The sequence below is a fragment of the Dipodomys spectabilis genome, unplaced genomic scaffold (assembly GCF_019054845.1).
Source record: "Dipodomys spectabilis isolate Male_0828 unplaced genomic scaffold, ASM1905484v1 ptg000365l, whole genome shotgun sequence".
NCBI classification, from domain to species: Eukaryota; Metazoa; Chordata; class Mammalia; order Rodentia; family Heteromyidae; genus Dipodomys; species Dipodomys spectabilis.
This window is the reverse complement of record NW_024871042.1, coordinates 12877972-12898499: the sequence shown is the minus strand read 5'-3', so window position 1 is coordinate 12898499 and position 20528 is coordinate 12877972. Positions and strand designations below refer to the sequence as shown.

The 20528-nt window shown below is 43.0% G+C and overlaps 1 protein-coding gene across 1 annotated transcript in view; it reads right to left on the bottom strand.

The window, feature by feature from the left end:
• Susd5 (sushi domain containing 5) overlaps positions 1-20260 on the bottom strand; it is a 50087-nt gene extending 29827 nt beyond the window's left edge. The window contains exons 1-4 of the mRNA XM_042666429.1: positions 20197-20260; positions 16479-17084; positions 5811-5988; positions 2395-2513 (exon numbers count right to left, since the gene is read on the bottom strand). Of these exons, the coding sequence (XP_042522363.1) occupies positions 2395-2513; positions 5811-5988; positions 16479-17084; positions 20197-20260 (967 nt within the window). The remainder of the gene's footprint in view (positions 1-2394; positions 2514-5810; positions 5989-16478; positions 17085-20196) is intronic.
• Positions 20261-20528: the final 268 nt, after the last annotated feature.

Sequence of the window (20528 nt, the reverse complement as noted above, 5' to 3'; positions counted from 1 at the left end):
GAAGGCTGACCTTGAACTAGACTCCTCTGGATCTCAGCATCCTGAGTAGCTAGATGATAGGCACCAGGATTCAACTTTTCTTTTTAAAGAGCAGAATTTGTGTCTATTTGCGTTTGGCTATTGTTTCCTCATGATGAGATTCAAGGTACATTCTGCGGCAGGAATGTAGTATCACGGAGTCAGTATGGTCCTCTGAGTGCAGAACATTAGGATGTATATGGCTCTGGTTTATGATGACTCAGATTTGGAGTGACTATTGTGGCTTTGAACTTTCTGCCCTTCCGCACATGAATAGATGCTTCCTATCTTTGGTTTCTCATGCAACCGTGGTAGACAAAAGGGACTCACACTGGCCTTCACACAACCTTTGGGACAATGAACACATGGCTCCTCCACCCCCCTCATTCGAGCCAGCCGCCTACCAGCTCCCAAGAAACAAGGCTACTGCTAATCATCCACTGACTATAGGCTTTTAAATGAGCCCAGACAAAAACGGCCAAAAAGCAACATATGTGGATGGTCCCACAAAATTGTGGCTAACTAAATCGTTTGTTTAAATCATTAGATTTTGGGCTGGTATACTGCATCCAAAAGTGAACTGATGCCTTTTATCTACCAAAGGAAAGTGATAGGAATCATAGTCACTTGAGATCTACTCAAGAAACATAGTCTCCTGTTTTTCTTCTGGCTCTGTCCTGTCTCTCTCAGAGATCTGACTCTTTATGTTTGACACTTACATGGTTTTTAAAAATGATGGATCTTGCTGTCCTAGAGTCTTTCCAAAAACCAAGTCATGAACTCAGAGCCTTGTGTGGTTGCTTCATTTGCTCTCTTATGCATTACCACTTGAATCAGACCTTAGTTCAGCCTTTTGCTGGTTAATTGGGTATGAAGTCTTGTGGACTTTTCTTGCCTAGGCTAGCCTCAAATTGATCCTCTGGATCTCAGCCTGCTAAGGAGCTAGGATTACAGGTGAGTTAACAGCTACAAGGCAATATTTTTGGTTAATTAATTGAACAGACCAAGAGACTCTTCCACGAAAACGAAGAGTCCTTCCTGGGCAGAGAGCCCACAGAGAAGAGAGGCCTATTAAATAAGCACCTGACATGTATCTTCCTGAGCCTTTGTGCTTAGCATCACTTTTGTACTACCAGCTCCTCTGACTTCTTCCCTGGAGAGAAGGATTTGAGCATCTGGATACAGCCTGAGGATTTGTACTTTTAACAAGTTCCTCTGGTATTCCCAATGATTAGAGAAACCCTGCTTTATAAAAGTAGCTCTCGACCCAGGCTTCATGTTAAAAATTACCAGGGTTTTTTTAAACCCTCAATGCCCAGAACATTTAGGTTTTTCTAGGGCTGGCACCCAGGCGTCAGTTATTATTTTTTTTAATACTTCCCAGATGAGTCCAGTGTGCAGCCAAGTAGAACCTGCATGGATGCCTATAACCCATGAATAAGAAGAAACTGGTCTTTTCTCCACCCTCATGAATGGACCCCTTCACCGGCATGTGTTTTTGATCATGACGGTATACTTATTTGGGTGCATAGGAAATGCTGTCCGGAGACTTCTTTATGGTTTTCTTCCCACCACTCAGCTGATTTTCCAGAAGAGAGGTGAAATTTTCCTTTTTAGGACCAGATTCCTAAATCCTATAAATTTTCTTTTTGGGTAAAGGTGTGTGTGTGTGTGTGTGTGTGTGTGTGTGCATGCGTGCGTGTGTGTTTTCTTTTGAGCATATGAAGTGAGATTTGAGCACAAGCTGTGAGCACCAGCAGCTGTAACAGATGTTGACCTGTCCTTATTCCCTAGGGACCCAGTTGGTTCCCACACACCAGCTCCTGGAGGGCACCTCTGCCTCTGTTAGAGGGGTAGCACTCAGGCTACCAGAACCTTTGCCTAGGTTGCCAATGGCTAATGGTGCAGTACTGAGGAATAAGTACCCCAGCTTCCTCACCCTCAATGAGGAAAACCATAGTTATATGACCCATCTCCAGAAATTCCCTGAGAAACCAGACCAGAGTTACTCTCTCCTCACCCACTCTGCTTACTAATGCACCTTTGCTTGGCTGCCTTTTCTTTCCTGTCCAATTCTATACGTCTGGATTGGCTTTTCTCTGGAGGATCTGTCTTGTTTTGTTTGCTTGGGTTTTTTGTTTGGTTGGTTGTTTTTGGTATCAGCACCAGGCTTGAACTCAGGTCACTGCATTCTCACTTGGCTTTTTTTGCTCAAGGCTGTCACTTGACCACTTGGAGCCATACTTCCTGGAGGACTTCTGGACAACACTTGCTCAGAGAATCCTTAGCTCCAGGTCTTCTTGTAGAGAACTAGACGTAAGCCATCCATGCCCAGGATCACACCCCCAGGACCTGTAGAAAGACTGTGGCACTGACCTTCATCCTTAACACAAAGAGCGTTGTATGTGCCGCCGGGAGCTGGGTGGCTCTCAATTCTCACTTCCACAGCTCTCATGACTTGCTCTTCACTGCTCCCTTTGCTACACACGGTCGTCCTGAAACAAGGAGGACAGTGGGTGAGGATCCGCCACTGGGTTGAAACAAACCCCCTCTGTACCTCACCTTTACCATAACAACAGACATTTTTACAAATGGGAAAGAATCATTTGTTTTCTGCCTTCACTTCTGAATTAGCCCTGATTTTGCTGCTTCATAAGCTTTGGTGGAAACCATCAATATGGACACATACTCTCTCAACAAAGGCCTAGAAGACAGACAATGCTGGAGGTGAAGTCAGAAGGCATATGTATCAATTCAAGTTTCAGAGGAGAGAGAGAGAGAGGGAGAGATATTGCCTTACCCTCCCTAACTCCCCCAGTACTGGGGTTTGAATTTAGAGTTCTGGGCTTGCTCTACTTGCTTATTCAACTTAACTTGTTTGTATTCACTTGCATTTTACCATTTAGGCTATACCTCCTGCCTTGTTTTTTCACTCATTATTTTGAGATGGAGTCTAGCACACTTTTCTGCCCAGGCTAACTTTGAACCATGATCCTCTGGAGCTTAGATTCCTGAGTAGCTAGGATTATGAATGTTAGCCACTGGTGCTCAGCTTGGCAATATATAATTGACCAATTCTAGTACATGGATTTTTTTGTTGTTGTTTTTGTTGTACATTGTAAAAATTTACCACCAGGTTCTGGTGGCCCACACCTGTAATCCTAGCTACTCAGGAGGCTGAGATCTGAGGATCCTAGTTCAAAGCTAGCCAGGGCAGGAAAGTCTGTAAGACTTTCATTTTTAATTAACCACCAGAAAATTGGAAGTGGAGCTGTGGCTCAAAGTAGTAGAGCACTAGCCTTGACCAGAAAACTCAGGGACAGTGACCAGGCCCTGAGTTTAAGTCCCATAACTGGTGAAAAAAAAAATCAATCAGTTGAGTTTTTGAAAGGTTTGGTTTAGCAAGGTACAAAAAGACTAAAAAATTCTTAAAATAATAGAAATTCCTTTAAGCTACTGAACAGAACTTCAAGTAAATTGTCTCTTACTCTAGGTATAACACTGCTCCTCCCCTCCCCAAGTAATTTGCCTAAATATTTCAAAGGGCTTTTGTTAGGGATTTTCTTTCTGGCTTATATAGTGATATAGAGAGTAGATTTTATTATATCTCTACACATTTATACTACATTCTAAGCAATTTTACCCCTGTGCTACATTCCCTGCACCCTTCCCTCTAAGAAAGTGTCCCCAATAGGTTCCCTTGGTCCATTTTCATAATTGTTAGTAGTCTATTTTGATGGTATTCAATCTTTTTCTTTTTTTTTTTTCTTTCTTTTGCTAGTCCTGGGGCTTGAACTCAGGGCCTGGACACTGTCTGTGAGCTTCTTTTGCTCAAGGCTAGCACTCTACCACTTGAGCCACAGCACCACTTCTGACTTTTTCTGTTTATGTGGTGCTGAAGACTGGAACCCACAGCTTTATGCATGTGAGGCAAGCACTCTACCATTAAGCCATATGCCCAGCCTCAATCTTTTTTTATCCTCCCTCAGGCATACCCCCTTGGGCTGGTTCCTATGCACCCACAGATTGATAGACGTAGGTGTAGTCTGTTTCTTTTTCTATTCTCCTCAATCTGGACACTTTCTAAATAAGAGAGGTTCCTTTTCTTTCTTTTTTAAAAATTTTATTGGCCATGGAACTTGAACTCAAGGCCTGGGCACTGTCTGAGCTTTTATCCTCAAGGATCCTCTTCCACTTTTTTTTTTTTTTTTTTGGTCGTTCATAGGGCTTGAGCTCTGGGCCTAGGCCCTGTCCCTGAGTTCTTCAGCTCAAGGCTAGGGCTCTACCACTTGAGCCACAGCACCACTTCCGGTTTTCTGTAGGTTAATTGGAGATAACAGTCTCATGGACTTTTCTGCTTGGGCTGGCTTTGAACCACAATCCTCAGATCTTACCTCCTGAGTGGTTAGGATTACAGGCATGGGCCACGGGTGCCTGGCTTACTCTTCCATTTTGAGCCACAGCTCCACTTAGAGTTTTAGTTGGTTAACTGAAGATAAGAGTCTCAGGGATTTTTCTATCCTGGCTGGCTTCAAATCACAATCCTCAGATCTCAGCCTCCTGAGTAGCTAGGATTATAGGTGTGAGCCACCAATGCCTGACTGAGAGGCTCATTTTCAAGCCACACACTTACTCACTTTAGCTAAGGATAGCTAAAACTTACCAACAATGGTTTTATGTTAACACATTACTGTTTTTTAAATTATCTTTAAGTATTTGTGCAAAAGGGTTTCAATTCAACATGTCACTTTATAAGTACAATACATCTTAATCAATATCACCTAATCTTTGTTTTCTAATAGGCATGTCATCTATTTATATTTGATTTAATCACCAATCTCTTTGGATTTCAATCTGCCATCTTATAAATGCTTTCTATCAATTCCATCCATCAGTCTTCTCATCATATGCTTTCTTTGATCTGATTTTGGGTTACTTGGATTGGAGAGGGGTATTCTCTTTTTCCTTTGTATTGATTTGAAAGTTAATTCATTCTTTTATTATTCTTTCAGGTAGAACCAATAGGTTTATAACATGATTCTCGGACTTATTAAAATTTAATATTATTGCCATTTTCTTTCCCAATAATACAACTTAAAATATGTAAATATATTTAAAATGCTTCCTGCCTAATATACTATCCCATCATGTAGAATTATTAGTGCCCCATTCATTTTTTTTCACATCTCCCTCCTTCCATAGCCCTATTGTCCTGCTGCCTGCAGAGCGACCTCCAAGAGTTTCAATGAATAATTATTATCTGAGACAGGATAGAGGAAAACTCACTTTATGCATATCTGCATAAGTTTTACAACCCATATATATTATTTTGCAATTTAAATTCAAAATAACGAAGTAAAGGGTGGTGGGAAAACACTGCAGCAAAACTCCAAAAAATGCTTTTTTAATTTTTAATGTTTTGTATTGGTCCTAGGGCTTGAACTCAGGGTATAGGTGCTGTCCCTGAGCTTCTTGTGCTCAAGGATAGTACGCTACCACTTGGACCACAGCCCTACTTCTGGCTTTTCCTGAGTAGTTAATTGGAGATAAGAGTTTCACATACTTTTCTGCCTGGGCTGGCTTCAAACTGCCACCCTCAGATCTCAGCCTCCTGAGTACCTAGGATTACAGGCATGAGCCACCAGTGCCTGGCTGAAAAAATGCTTTTTTACAAAAATTCATAATGAGAACATCGTGGAAACCAGCCACGGTTCCACTTTGCCTATCCTAGTACTCTCACATAATTACTAAGCAACTATAAAAGCCTTGGTAGGGCAGCTGCCTTGACTTACCCAAGAGTGCCATCTTCTAGCCACCCCGTGGTACACACGGTGAAGGTGCAGTCCCGGACCACCCGCCTCAGCTCTTCTGCAGAACCCAGGTGAGCACCCTTGCTCTTGCAGGAAAGCCGAGCCTCCTCCAGGTCCAGTCCCTGAGAGCCATTCTGAGACTCCAGCACGAAGAGCTTGCCTGCAGGCAGACAAGCACAAACAGGGAGACTGGAGATCCTTGGAAAGTGCATCTTCACTGTCTGGCAGATACACACCAGAACCATAGCTCCAAACTGCATCAAGACCCAAATGTTGCACATGACCATTGCATATAGCTGTGGGACCAGATGACAATGATTATACTGGGGTTTTCTTTCTGTTGTACTGAGAATTGAAGCCAGAGCCTTGGGCTTATAGGACTATCATTCTAACACTTAACCCACACCACTAGCCTACCTTGAAGTTTTTATTCATTTTTTTCTCTCTCTTTTTTTTTCTTTGTTTTGGCTGGTCATGGAACTTGAACTTAGGGCCTGGTCTCTGTCCCTGAGCTTTTTTGCTCAAGGCTAGTGCTCTACCACTTTGAGCCACAAAAGCACTTCCAGGTTTTTGATAGTTAATTGGGTATAAGAGTCTCATAGACCTTTCTGCCCAGGCTAGCTTCAAGCCACAATCCTCAGATCTCAGTCTCCTGGGTAGCTAGTATTACAGGCATGAGCCACCAATGCCCGGCTTGGTTTTTTGATTGTTTTATTTTTTTTCTTATGATAGGATCTTGCTATTTTGCCCAGACTATCCTCATGAGTCAAACCATCCTCCTGCCTCAGCCTCCTGGTAGCTGGGGAAACACAAAGTTTACCACAACTCTTGCCTTGCTTGCTCTTTTTTTTTTTCTGATCCTGGGGCTCAAACTCTAGGCTCAAGCTGAACTTGCTGTCCCTGAACTCCTTTTTGCTCAAGGCTAGCACTCTACCACTCAGCCACAGTGCTGCTTCCGGCTTTTTCTGTGATTAATTAGAGATAAGAGGGTGGCTTTGAACCATAATACTTAGATCTCAGCCTCTTGAGGAGCTAGGATTATAGTCATTCACCTAGCTTGCTTGCTCTTCTTTAAGAAAAGACAGAAACAAAACAAAACAAAAAAAAACCCAACAAAATGCTAGCCAAGTGCTTATGGCTAACACTGGCAAACCTAGCTACTCAGAAGACTGAGATCTGGGGGGCTGTGATTTTGAAGCCAACCTGGGCAGAAAGATCCCAAAACACCTATAATTATGCAGAAAAAAAGAAAGAAAGAAAGAAAGAAGGAAAGAAAGGCTGAGCTGGTGCTATTTGCTTATACCTGTAATCTTAAGCTACTCAGGCAGCTTAGATCTGAGAATCAAGATTTGAAGCCACCCTCAGCAAGGAAGTCCCAAAGATTCTTTTCTCCAATTAACCACACATGCACAAAAAAGCCAGAAGTGGTGCCATGATTCAACTGGTAAAGCACCAGTCTGGAGTGAAAAAAGCCAAGGGACAGCGCATAGGCCCAGGACCTGAATTCAAGCCCAATGTGTACATACACGTACACACACACACACACACACACACACACACACACACACACACACACACACACAGAGCTGGACTACAGGTATGATCCAAGTTGTAGAGCATTAGCCATGAATGAAAAAAGCCAAGTGAAAGTACAAGGCTCTGAGTTCAAGTCCTGATACAGCACAAATTAACAAATGAATGAATAAAATAACAAGCTGGCTCTGCTCTGATGTGCTATGTAGATCAGCCCTTCAAATGTTTCTTTTAAAAAGAGGTGGCCAGGGGCAGTTCTAGGTCCCCTCTGAACTGGGCCACTTGGTGTTCAATGATGCAGGCAAGCCTCGGCTCTTTCTTCTTCTGCCCCGAGGCCTGGGGTAATTACCTACACAGCTGGTTGTTGCCCTTCTCTCTCCCCCTTGCTGTGTTTACTGAACAAGCATCAGAATTCATAGATAACAAAGCCTTCAGCACTTTGAGATTTGAGTAGAGAGTGGGCCTCAAAGAACGTGCACTAGGAATTAGAATGCAAACCCAGGCAAGGTAAAACTCAGGAAGAAAACTAGTGCCAAGGGTGCCTCTGACCCCACAAGCCTCATGGAAGAAAAAAGCAGTCCCTTAAGTGGACCTATCAAATTGAAGGTAAAGGCAGGGAAGATAGAAAAAAACATTAGGCCAGGCACCAGTGACTCATACCTATAATCCAAGAGGTTGAGAGCTGAAAGCATCACAGTTCTGAGTGAGCCTGGGCAGACATTCCCAGAGACTCTTTTCTCCTGTAATCTTAAGCTTAATAATCAGCAAAAAAAAAGAAAAAGAAAAAACCTAACAGAACTGGAGGCATGGCTCAAGTTGTAGACCACCAGTGATGAGTGAGAACGTGCTATAGCTTGAAGCCCTGAGTCCAAGCCCTAGTACTAACACCAAAACGAAATGAAACAACAAACATGGGAATAACATACTTTATCTGTCAGCATTTCTTTTTACAATGTATTGATTTTATTAGAATTAAAATCTTGGGCTGGAGGCATGGCTCAAATGGTAGAGCACCTGGCTACCAAGCACAGGCCCTTGAGATAAACTACAGTACTAGGTGGGCACCAGTGGCTACTCAGGAGGCTGAGATCTGAGGACTGAGTTTCAAATCCATCCTGGACAAGAAAGTCCATGAGGCTCTTATTCTCAATTAAGCAGCAAAAAGCCAGTACCAGCCTTGAGTGGAAAAAGCTTAGCATCCAGACCCTGAATTCAAGCCCCAGTATGGGCAAAAAGAGAAGAACAACAAAAAACAAACAAAAACACAATATCATTAAATTTTAAAAAAGGATAAGATACTTACAAGTGATGTTAAAATGTACATATATTTATATACTTATATTTATAAATATATATAAATAAAAATAAAAATAAAGTGATGTTCAAATTTACATACACACACAGACACAGACACAGACACACACATACACACACACACACACACACACACACACACACACACATTTAGCCAGTCCTGAGGCTTGAACCCTGAGCCTGGGTGCTTTTCCTAAACTTCTTTTGTTCAAGGCTAACATTCTACCACTTGAGCTACAGTGCCACTTCTGGCTTTTTCTAAGTAGTTTATTGGAGATCAGTCTCCTGAGCTTTTCTGCCTGGGCTGGCTTTGAATCATGATCTTCAGATCTTGGCCTCCTAAGTGGCTAGGATTATAAGCATGAGCCACCAGAACCTGTCTTGCTTTACACCATATTCTATGGTGTGTTAGCATTATCCTCATTTTATAGATAAGGCTTAGAATTAACATTTGTTCAAGATCTCATAGCTGAGATGCAAAACCAGGTAGTTTGGCTTACTCTTGTGTGATGCTAATTATTGTGTTACATTGACTCTCAAAAACAAAGTGATAATGAGGAAAATCCCCTAGTGCATGCAAATTATAAAATATACTGCAACATGAACCACATAGTCAAAGAAGCAACTACAGCTAAAATAAAACACTGTAAACGAAACATCAAACCCTTATGAGCACTCCAGATTTAAGAGAAATTTATAGCCTCCAGGGCTCAATTACCAAAGAAGTGTTCGTTAACATAGCAATGACCTAAGATTCTATCTACATACACATATGTATAAAAAGGACCACATAAATCAAAACTTCCAAAGAAGTATAAAAAATAAATAATATAGAACAGACATCAATGGACTAGAAAGGCAGACAGACAACAGAGAAAATAAACAAAGCCAAAAGTTGTATTTTTCCCCCAAAATAATAATAAAATAAGATTACTCAGAGGAATAATTAGTAAGATTGATCAAGACAAAAAGTGGGAAAGGGAAGTGGAGAGGGGAAAAATTGGGAAAGAATGAGGGAGGGGGGGTATTCGAAAGGAAATGTACTCATTACCTGACTTATGTAACTGTAACCCCTCTGTACATCACTTTTACAATAAAAATTTTAAAAATCTAAAAAAAAAAGACAAAAAGCAAGAAAATAGAAATTGCCAATATCTCCCTCCCCGACAGTATAACCCCTGCTTTCACTATATTTGATGTCAGTATAATTTGTGGAGGAGATGGGGAAAACCAGTTGTTTAAGGATACAGGTGGACCTGTTGCAACAATGAGAAGTACAAGTTGTCATGTCCAAAACGAGCTTTACAACGTCGGTGCCGGGGGGGGGGGGGGGGGGGGGGGGGGGGGCGGGGGGGGGAAGGGGGGAAGGAGAAGGATTGGGATTGGGGGGGAGGGGGGAGGCTGGGAAGGGATGTGAAGGGTAAACCAAAGGAGGAGGCTGCAATGCTTGGTAAGAAATGTACACATTATCCTGCCCATGTAATTGTAACCCCTCTGTACAGTATGTTCACAAATAAAATTAAATTAAATGAAAAAAAATATAAAAAAAAAAGAAATTGCCAATATCAAAGATGAAAGGCAACCTCTCTGTAGCTCCTCAGGATATGTAACTACAGACTATCATGTTATGTATGCCAGCACAATTGATGATTTCGATGAAATGAGCAAATTTCTTGGACAAACGTAACTTAGTCAAACAGACACAAATGAATGAAAACATTTGACAGTTCTTTACTAAAGAAAATAAACTAATTATATAAAATCTTCTCACAAGGGGAAAAAAACCCCAAACACAAATGACTTAACTACCAAAGCAGTCAACCCAACCAGCAAATAAAAAACAAAGCAAAGCTGGGTACCAGTGGCTCACACCTGTAATCTTAGCTACTCAGGAGGCTGAAATCTGAGGGTCACAGTTCAAAGCCAGCCGAAGCAAGAAAGTCTGTGAGACTCTTATCTCCAATTAATCACCAAAAAGCTGGAAGTAGAGATGTGGCTCAAGTGGTAGGGATCTATCCTAGAGCCAAAAAGCTTAGGAACAGCTCCCAGACCCTGAGTTCAAGCCTCAGGATTGGCATCAAAAAGAAAAAAAAAGTTTTATCTTAAAGAAATCCTTTTGGGGTTGGGGGAGGAGTTGGGGAGGTGGGGAGGGAAGGGATGGTAGGGGAAAAAACAAAGAAGGAGGTAACAATACTCAATAGGAAATGTACTCATTACCTTACTCATGTAACTATAACCTTTCTGTACAGTGTTTTTTACAATAAAAACATATATATATATTTTTTTTGGGGGGGGGGTCCAGTCATGAGGCCTGAACTCTGGGCCTGGGTGCTGTCCCTCAGCTCTTCAGTTCAAGGCTAGCGCTCTACCACTTGAGCCACAGCGCCACTTCCGGCTTTTTTCTTTTTGCTTATGTGGTGCTGAGGAATTGAACCCAGGGCCTCATGCATGCAAGGCAAGCGCTCTACCTTCCCAGCCCTAAATATATATATATTTTTTAAAAAGAACAACAACAACAACAACAAAGAAATCCTTTCAACAGGCAGAGAAAGAACTCTCCCATTTAGTCAGGAGCCACCAAAAACTCTGATACCAAGACTCAACAAGTGAAAATCAAGGGTGCACTGATTAAAATGCATTGTACTAATATGCTGATTTGTTGAACTAAAACTCTTCTATACAACTGCTTAAAGATAATAATGAAAAAAATTAAAAAAGAAATGAAAATCACAGTTCACTAATTCTAAACCTGTTACTGGACTTCAGACTCAGTTCTAAGCCTCTTCTGGGTAAAACTGTTCACTAGGATTTCATCCACAAACCAGCTGAGCACTGGTGCCTCACATCTGAAATCCTAGCTACTCAGGAGGATGAGATCTGAGGATCCTGGTTCTAAACTAGCTTGGACAGGAAAGTTCCTGAAACTCTTAATTAATCAACAAGAAGTGGGAAGTGGAGGTGTGGCTCAAGTGGTAGAACACTAGCCTTGAGTGAAAACTCTGAGGGACAGTGCCCAGGCCCTGAGTTCAAGCTCCAATACTGGCGCAAGAAACAAAAATAAACAATAACAACAACAAAAGCCCTAAAAAACACCCATTCACAGTTTCAGCCACTGCTTTTACAAAAAGGATAGTTTTCTTTTCAATCTAGATTCTTTCTATTTATTCCATCCACCCCATCCCTCATCTGGACAACTGAAATGATACCTTACACAATCCCTCTATATTCAGTCTCTCTCTCCCTCTCTCTCTCTCTTTCCCTCTCTCTCTCCTTCCCTCCCTCCCTCCCCCCCCCCCCCTTTCTTTCTTCTGTGATTAATTGGAGATAGGAGTCTCACAGACTTTTCTGCCCAGGCTGGCTTCAAACTGATCCTCAGATCTCAGCCTCCAGAGTAGCTAGGATTACTGGCGTGAGCCACTGGTGCAGTCTTTTCCCATTACATCTACCCTCCCCGCATTAGAGTTGGTATGATCTTCTCAAAATGCAAATCTGATCGCTCTACTGCTGGAAACCATTCAACAGCTTCCTCTCCTGGCTGAGATTTATTGTGGTGCTGCCAATTTCTCTAGCATCATTTCATTTCGGCTCCAGACTCTGTTTCTTATCACAAGTCCCATTTTCCTACTGCTCACAGGTTTCTTCAATGCAATTCTCCTCCAAGGACACCTTTCTTTCCTTCTTTAGTTAATTCTTACACATTTTTTGAGCTTATCCTATACCAAATCAAAATTTGCTCATTATGTTCTCAGAGAACATTCTACCCTTTAAGTTTTATGGATTACCAAAGATGCAGTTTCACCTTTCATTCAGAGAATTATTTGCTGAAACTTCAAGGGATCTTTTGTAGATGTTTCTAAATTTAATTAATTAATTTAGTTAGTTGGTGCAAGTATGGGTTTGAACTCAGGCCTCATACTGCCACTTAGCTTTTTTATTAAAAGTAGGTACTCTAACACTTGAGCCATATCTCCACTTCTGGTTTTTTGCTGGTTAGCTTCAGAGTCTCAGATTTTTGCCAAGGCTGGCTCCAAACCTGGATCCTCAGATCTCAGTCCTGAGTAGTTAGGATTACAGGCGTGAAACACTGTTGCCTGGCTCCACGGAATTAAGCTCCGTGATAGACAGGAGCTATTTCTCTTCATCATTCACTGTCTATCAGCAAGCACAAGGGCTGGTGAATATAAATTCTACTCAATAAATACCTGTTGAATTTTTTTTTTTTAGTCATCACCCAAACTGCTCTCTTGCCTTTGGTTAATATGAAATTCTCTTTCCCTCACAAAAATATTTTCAACTACAGTAGCAGGTCTCTGTTGTGTATGGCATGCGTGTCTAGTTAGTCCTTAAATGTTTTTCATTTGGATTTTTCTTGACTTAACATTTTAGAAAGTTTCTGTTCACATGTCTCATCAAAATATCTGTAATTCATCACAGTTTACATGAGCTGCTCTTCCTCCTGCCATCGTGCAACACGCAAATAATTAAATGAGGAAAGAGGTGGTATGGTTAATTAACCATACATTAGTAAAGAGTCCTTTAACCTATAGCATATAATTCCTGAGTTGCTCTATTGTAAAACTTAAGAGCTCAGGAAGGGACTTTCTCTGTCTCTGTCTCCATTTCTGTCTCTCTCTCTTTTTCTCTGCCAGTATTGGGGTTTGAACTGAGGATCTCATGCTTTCACAAGGCTTTTTTTGCTCAAGGCTGGCACTCTACCACTTAAGCTACTCCTCCACTCCCAGCATTTTGCTGGTTAATTAGAGATTAGAGATAAGAGTCTCTTGATTTGTCCGCCTACACTGGCTTCGAACTGCAAGCCTCAGAATTTAAGCCTCCTTAGTAGCTAGGATTACAGGTGTGTGTCACCAGTGCTCATCAGGGAACTTCTTAAAAGGAAATAGACTTGTCCCACATCCACAAATCAGCCAACGACAAATGCTGGAGGGGATGTGGAGAAAGAGGAACCCTGTTACACTGCTGGTGGGAATGTACACTTATACAACCACTTTGGAAAGCAGTCTGGAGGGTCCTTAGAAAGCTAAAGATTGACCTCCCTTACGACCCAGTCATACCACTTCTAGGCATCTACCCTGAACAACAGGAACCAATATACAAGGACACGTGCACCTCCATGTTTATTGCAGCACTGTTCGCAATAGCCAGGATATGGAAACAACCTAGATGCCCCACCACAGATGAATGGATCCAAAAATTGTGGTATCTATACACAATGGAATATTATGCAGCCATTAGAAATGACAAAATAATGGCATTTGCAGGGAAATGGATGGAGCTAGAAGGAATCATGTTGAGCGAGGTAAGCCAAGAACGAAGAGACAAACGGTACATGGTCTCCCTGATAAGTGAATGCTAAATCCAAAAGGTTAGGTGATACGATAAAACTAACAGGACTTAAGAAACAAAGAACTCCCGCTCATCTGGTTGAACCACTACTAAATATCCCAATGCTACTGATCACAAATGTGGTATATAACATGTGAACACTGTTATATATTACAGACTGTGGTAGACAATTTGCTCCAGGGAAGTTAGAATGAACTTGTGACTTTGAAATTATGTAATCATTTAATCACAATCAAAAAAAAAAAAAAAAAAAGAACCTCGGGGAAGGGAGGGAGGGAGGGGATGGTAGGGGGAAAACAATGGAGGGGGTAACAATGTTCAAGAGGAAGTGTACTCATAACCTCACTCATGTAACTGTAACCCTCTGTATAGTAGCTTTACAATTAAAAAAAAAAAATTGGTAAAAAAAAAAAAAAAAAAAAAGGAAATAGACTTGTCAGTAAGTGAAGAGGAGAGAAGAAAAGGGAGAAGAGACGGGAGGGGAAGCATTCTAGCAAACAGGACCAAGAAGTAGGCTTGGGTGTCATCCTCACTTTCTCTTTGTCCAATGACCTATCTGCTTTCAATTTCCTATACCACAAAACATTGATCCTTATCCATGTGACATTCCACTTAAGCAGTCATAATGGGGTGAAACTCTAAAACCTCATGGATTGTAAAGAATTGAAATAGGTACAAAAATATATATTGTTCCCCTGTTAATACTAGCTCCAATTCAGTCTACTTGCACTCCTTTAAATCAGCTTAATTTTCTTAACTCAACATCAGGCCACGAATACTAAAGCATTATCTGTTGGCATAAGGCTCCCTTTGGGTTTGATGGAAATATTCTAGAATTAGATGCACAAACATAGTTTACATAACATAATGACTATACTAAAATCCATTAAATTGGACAGTTTTAAGTGGTAAACTTTATTGACTATGAATTACATCTCAATTTTAAAAATTAGGGTTGGGCATTTAGCATTCCATAGCAATTTCAACCCCCCACCCCCAGCACCGGAAAATTAATTTTAACTAATTAATTAACAGGGTTACCAACAGCTTTAAATTTTTTTTAAAAATTTTGATCTCAAACTCTGAAGATATGGAGAAATAAGACAGTCATCCTTAATTAGGAAGAGTTCTTCAATCCTGCATTTCAACATGCCACATAAAAATTCTAAGAGAAGCCAAGCCCCCGTGGCACACACCTGGAATCTTAGCTACCCCAGAGGTGGAAATAGGAGGATCGCAATTTCAAGCAAAACCGGGTAGGAAAGTCTGTGAAACTCTTATCCGCAAAAAACTACTCAGAAAAAGGCGGAACTTGTACTGTGGCTCAAGTGGTAGAGCACTAGCCATGAGCAAGAGAAGCTCAGGAACAGCACCGACCAGGGTTCAAGCCCCAGGACCAGCAAAAAACAAAACAAAACAAAAAAACACCAAAAAAATTCTAAGAGACTATCTGCAGGGTTTATGTTTTTCTTTGGCTTCTCTCTTACCTTAACCACGAGACGTCCCTTCTGCTTCTAGTTTTGTCCCTCACGTTTGCCAGACATGAATGCCCTCGTCAAATATACCGAATCAGCTGAGAGCTTCTGTCCTCTGTTGGTCTAAATTGTCCTAACCGTGGACCTACCAGAAACTCCTCATCGGCATCTTGAGTCTGCTTCCTTTCAGATCCTCCCGTGCCAAGTTCAGAGAGGTTTTGTTCCAACATCAAAACACAGCTGAATTCCCTTTTCAAAAATGGAATTGATACAGAGCCCTGATCCTGCTAATTTAAGGAGGTATTAAAAGCTGGATTCAGGTTCAAAACAAGTGGGTCAATTCTGGGAGAATTTGCTCCAATCTGTTCCCTTCCTCTTTCCCATCCCCACCCTGCACGATCCGTTCTACCGCCTTGATTTAATCGTTTGCCCCCCCCTCTTCCCTGCACCCCTAGATCCTTTGCACAAGCGGTTCCTCCACCCCGGACTCTCTTTCCCCGGTTGTCTAGTGGATTCCCACTCATCGTCCATGTCTTCCTGGGCCAACCAAGCTAAAAGTATTGAACGGGAGTTTTCTAGCCAGCAGGCTAGTCAGGCTAGTCCATAGACGTGGAGAAACTGAGGGGCGGTGGACAATTCATCCCAGCAGAGGAAGCGCCAGAACCCCTAGATGTGATTTCATCCGAAAGAACTTTTCCGGAGCGTTTTGGGAAGTTGGCAGCGGCACCGCGGGCCCCGTGCGCTCCTGGAGGAAGGGACGCAGCGAGGATCCAGGCGCCCGGGGCCGGCGCGAGGTTCCGGGGTGGGAGAAGGAGGCTAGGTCGCTGGACCTCGCTGGTGCCCCGCACCCGCCCACCTCGCGGACTTGCCGTTTTCACCCCGCCAGGGCAAAGAAGCCTCTCTGGTGAACCTCGTCTTCCCTCCCCGGTCCCCACGCTCCACTCCGCCTGGCCGGGCCACTCACCATCCGCCCGCACCGAGAGGCGCGGCAGGCCGAGCAGGAGCAGCGCAGCCGCCCAGATCGCAGGCAGGCGGCGGGGCGCTGGGGCGCTCATGGTCCTGGCGAGCGCGACCTGGAGGGCTCGGCTGATGGTCCGGCTGCGCTCGGGGTTCGGGAGCCACCGCCGGGCGTGCGTGCGCGCCGCTTGGCGCTGCGCTCTGATCGCGGGCTTCGCACCCGGCGCGCGCACAGGGGAGGAGCGCGCAGAGCCGGTGGAGCCCGGGGACACTGCGGGGCCGGAGTGCTGTGGTCGCCCAACTCCCGGGGGTCTTCTCCGTGGCGCCGGGAAGGCGGCAATAAGCCGGCTCCGCCTTCGTGCTGGGCACCTGGAAACCTCGGTGCCAAAAAGGGCTGCGGCCCGCGGGTGCCGCTGGGATGTAGGATGAAGGCTCGGGGAGGCGGAGAGAGTGGAGCCCCCAAGGAACCTTCGCCTAGCTGGGGTCCCCTGGAGGGAAGGGGACGCAGGGCTGGCTGACACGCCGAGCCCCTCCCACGGAACCGTTAAACCGATGCTCGAGTCTATCCTTTGCCTCTTGATTTTCCAAGAGGAAAGGTTTGTCTTGGCATCCACTTGAAGTGGAATTTTTTTAATATAATTTTTTAATACCGGTCATGGGACTTGAACTCAGAGCCTGGGCGCTGTCCCGGTGCTTTTTGTGCGCAAAGCTAGCACTCTACCACTTGAGCCACAGCTCAAGTCTGTTTTGGTAGTTATTTGGAGATCAGAGTTTCATGGGCTTTCCTTCCCGGGTTTGACTTCAAACCGTGATCCTCATATCTCAGCCTTGTGAGTAGCTAGGATTATAGGCATGTGTTACCGGTGTGTAGCAGTTTTTAAATTTTATTTTTAATGAAAAGGGAAGCATATAACATACTTCGATCTAAGACATGAAACGCATGGAGTGGTAAGTCCTCTTTCCCACAAAAAAAGGGCATCTTAATGGGGCGCCCCATTCATCACTTTTCCTAACACAACGCAGTATCGGTCAAGAACGCAAAGAGTGTTAACGGGGTTGCCTCTATCACCACCCACCTCCAGAAGCCCAGCTCTTAGAGGGTCCGAGATTCGGATGTCTTTCTGAGAATATATTCTCTAGGTAAGTGCACTATTAGAACTGTGACTCCGGTTACACTCAGTTTATAAATCCTTGTGCCTGCGCCTGTACCTACAACATGCTTGCCTACTGATAGTCTGTAATGAGGCCATTTGTCCTAAACAAAAATTTACCCACTTAAATAAAATGGAGCTATAATGGGCTCTAGTGGCTCAAGTCTGTAACCCTAGCTACTTAGGAAGCTGAAATCTGAGGATGACAGTTCAAAGCCAGCTGGGGCAGAAAAGTCTGTGAGACTCTTATGGCCAATTAACCACCAAAAAGCTGGAGGTATTGCTCAAGTGGAAGAGCACTAGCCTTGAGAGGAAAAGGCTAGGGGAGAGTGAAAGATCTTGAGTAACACACACACACACACACACAAAACAAAACAACAAAAAAGATCTAAAAATTGAATAAAGATTTGGTGAAATGGGCAGATAATTGTTACCAGTCAGTGTACTAGGACTTAGATATTGAAAGACTAAGAATGGAACCGACATTGATTTGCTCCAAGTGTCCCCTTCTTACTTCTCATCAACTCCATATTGTGAATAATTCCTTTGGGTCATTAAGCTCTGCTTTCCCCTCCCTGAGTACTAGAGTTCAGTTCAGGGCCTCCACTTACTAGGCTTGCTTACCAAGCTGGCGCCCGCTCACTTGAGCCATGCCTCCAGTCTGGCTTTTTTTTTTTTTTTACTGGTTATTATTTTGGAGCCTACTGGCTTCAAATTTTGATCCTTTAGATCAGGCTTACAAGCCTGAACCTTCATTGTCTCTTCCCAACCTCCACAATTTGCATTTAAAACCAGATGCTCCAGGGTGTTAACTGTAGTGAGGCGAGTAAGTATCAATGAATTTACTTAGCTTTTCCTTCTAACAGTTAGATTGGTCACCTGAGGAGCCAGACTTCACATGTCTGGACCTGAGGGATCATTGAAAATTTACTTAATAAGAATGGAGAGGAAGGGGCGAAAAGGCATCTGCAGTGGCTAACAACTGACCACTCAAGAACTGTCCCTAGAAATGTTTGTAGATCTGTTACTTAACTATGATTCCCAAATCCTAATGACATTTTTAAACACTATTTGTTCAGATCTGTCTTGGTCTGTCCTCACTTGGGGAGATGACAAGCTATATCATATAAAGTTATATCCAAAAGAAATAAAGCATTGGCGACAGAGGGATGAGCATAGCATCTTTCCAAAAGAAATAAACATTTGTCCGCAAAGAGAGTCATATAAAAACATTCATAATAGCTTTATTCACAATAATCAAAAGGTGGACTCAACTCAAATGTCATTAATGAGTGAGTAGGAAAACCAATTGTCATGTCCACACAATGGAATAGCATTCAACAAGAAGGATATGATGTATTCAATGAATTATGCAACAATGTGGTTGGATCTCAAAAACACAAGCCTTAGCCAGTTTCCAGTGGCTCATGCCTATAATCCTAGCTACTTGGGAGATTGAGTTCTGAGGATCGTGGTTTGAAGCCAGACTTGGCAGGAAAGTCTGTGAGACTTCATCTCCAATTATCCAGCAAAAAAAGCTAGAAGTAGAGCCGTGGCTCAAGTGGTAGAGTGCCAGCTTTGAGTGGAAAAGCTAAGGGACAGCATGCAGGTCCTGAGTTCATGCCCCACTAGTAGTGCACGCACACACATACACACACACACACACCTGCACACAACAAAAGAAGTGTAGATGATATCATGTGTGACAACAAATGAAACATTTGGACATTTGATGAGTGTATATATAGTGATATAGTAGAAGGAGAGCAGGCAAGGAAAGTAAAATCAGAATTTATTCAAATAAGGAGAAATAGCTGTGGAAAGGGGAACCCTTTTTCTATTTAGCCAACAGAAATGTGTTTTTTTATGTTTGTTTTTTGTTATTGTGTCTGTTATGGGCCTTGAACTCTGGGCCTGGACGCTGTTACTCAGCTCTTCAGCTCAAAGTTAGCACCCTACCACTTGAGCCACAGTGCCACTTCTGGTTTTCTGGTGGTTTATTGGAGATAAGAATCTCATGGAAGGCGCGGATGTCGGTGGCTCCCGCCTGTAATCCTAGCTACTCGGGAGGCTGAGTTCTGAGGATCGGTGTTCAAAGTCAGCCCGGGCAGGAAAGTTCGTGAGACTCTTATCTCCAATAAACCACTAGAAAACTGGAAGTGGCACTGTGGCTCAAGAGGTAGAGCTCTAGCCTTGAGCTGAAGAGGTGAGGGACAGTGCCCAAGCCCAGAGTTCAAGCCCCACGACTGACCAAAAAAAAAAAAAAAAGGATCTCATGGACTTTCCTACCTGGGCTGGTTTTGAACCGCAATCCTCAGATCTCAGCCTCCTGAGTAGCTAGGATTACAAGCGTGAGCCACCGGCGCCAGGTTCAGAATAATGTTATCTAGAGAATTGTGGTGGCCTCAGCCATTGCCCCCACCTCCCATCCCTGACACTCAGCAGTGATAGTCTTCAGATCAAATCTAAACAGAAGCTTGGATTTTTGCCTTGCTGCACAGCCTCCATCCCAGTACATTCCCAGTATATATGATCCCATTACACAAGCCCTGATAGGACTGCAGAAGGACTCACTGACAGCCAGATTATTAGAAGCATCGTTTCCATCAATTGCCTTTTCTGAGCACAGGATACACATGTATCCACGAACTGTGCCCGCTCTAAGGTGCCCATCATTGCGATCAATCTTCTAGTTCTGAACTTTTCAACTTGCTGTCCCTAAATTAGTAAAAGGGCTAATAATGAGACCATTTTAACCTTCTTTATAAACCAAAGCTCACTGAATTTTTCTTTTTAAAAAGCGATTTATTATTTTTTAATTATTTATTTTTTGTGTGTTTATGTAGTACCAAGGAATCAAACCCAGGGCCTCATGAATGATAGGCAAGCACTCTGCCACTAAGCCA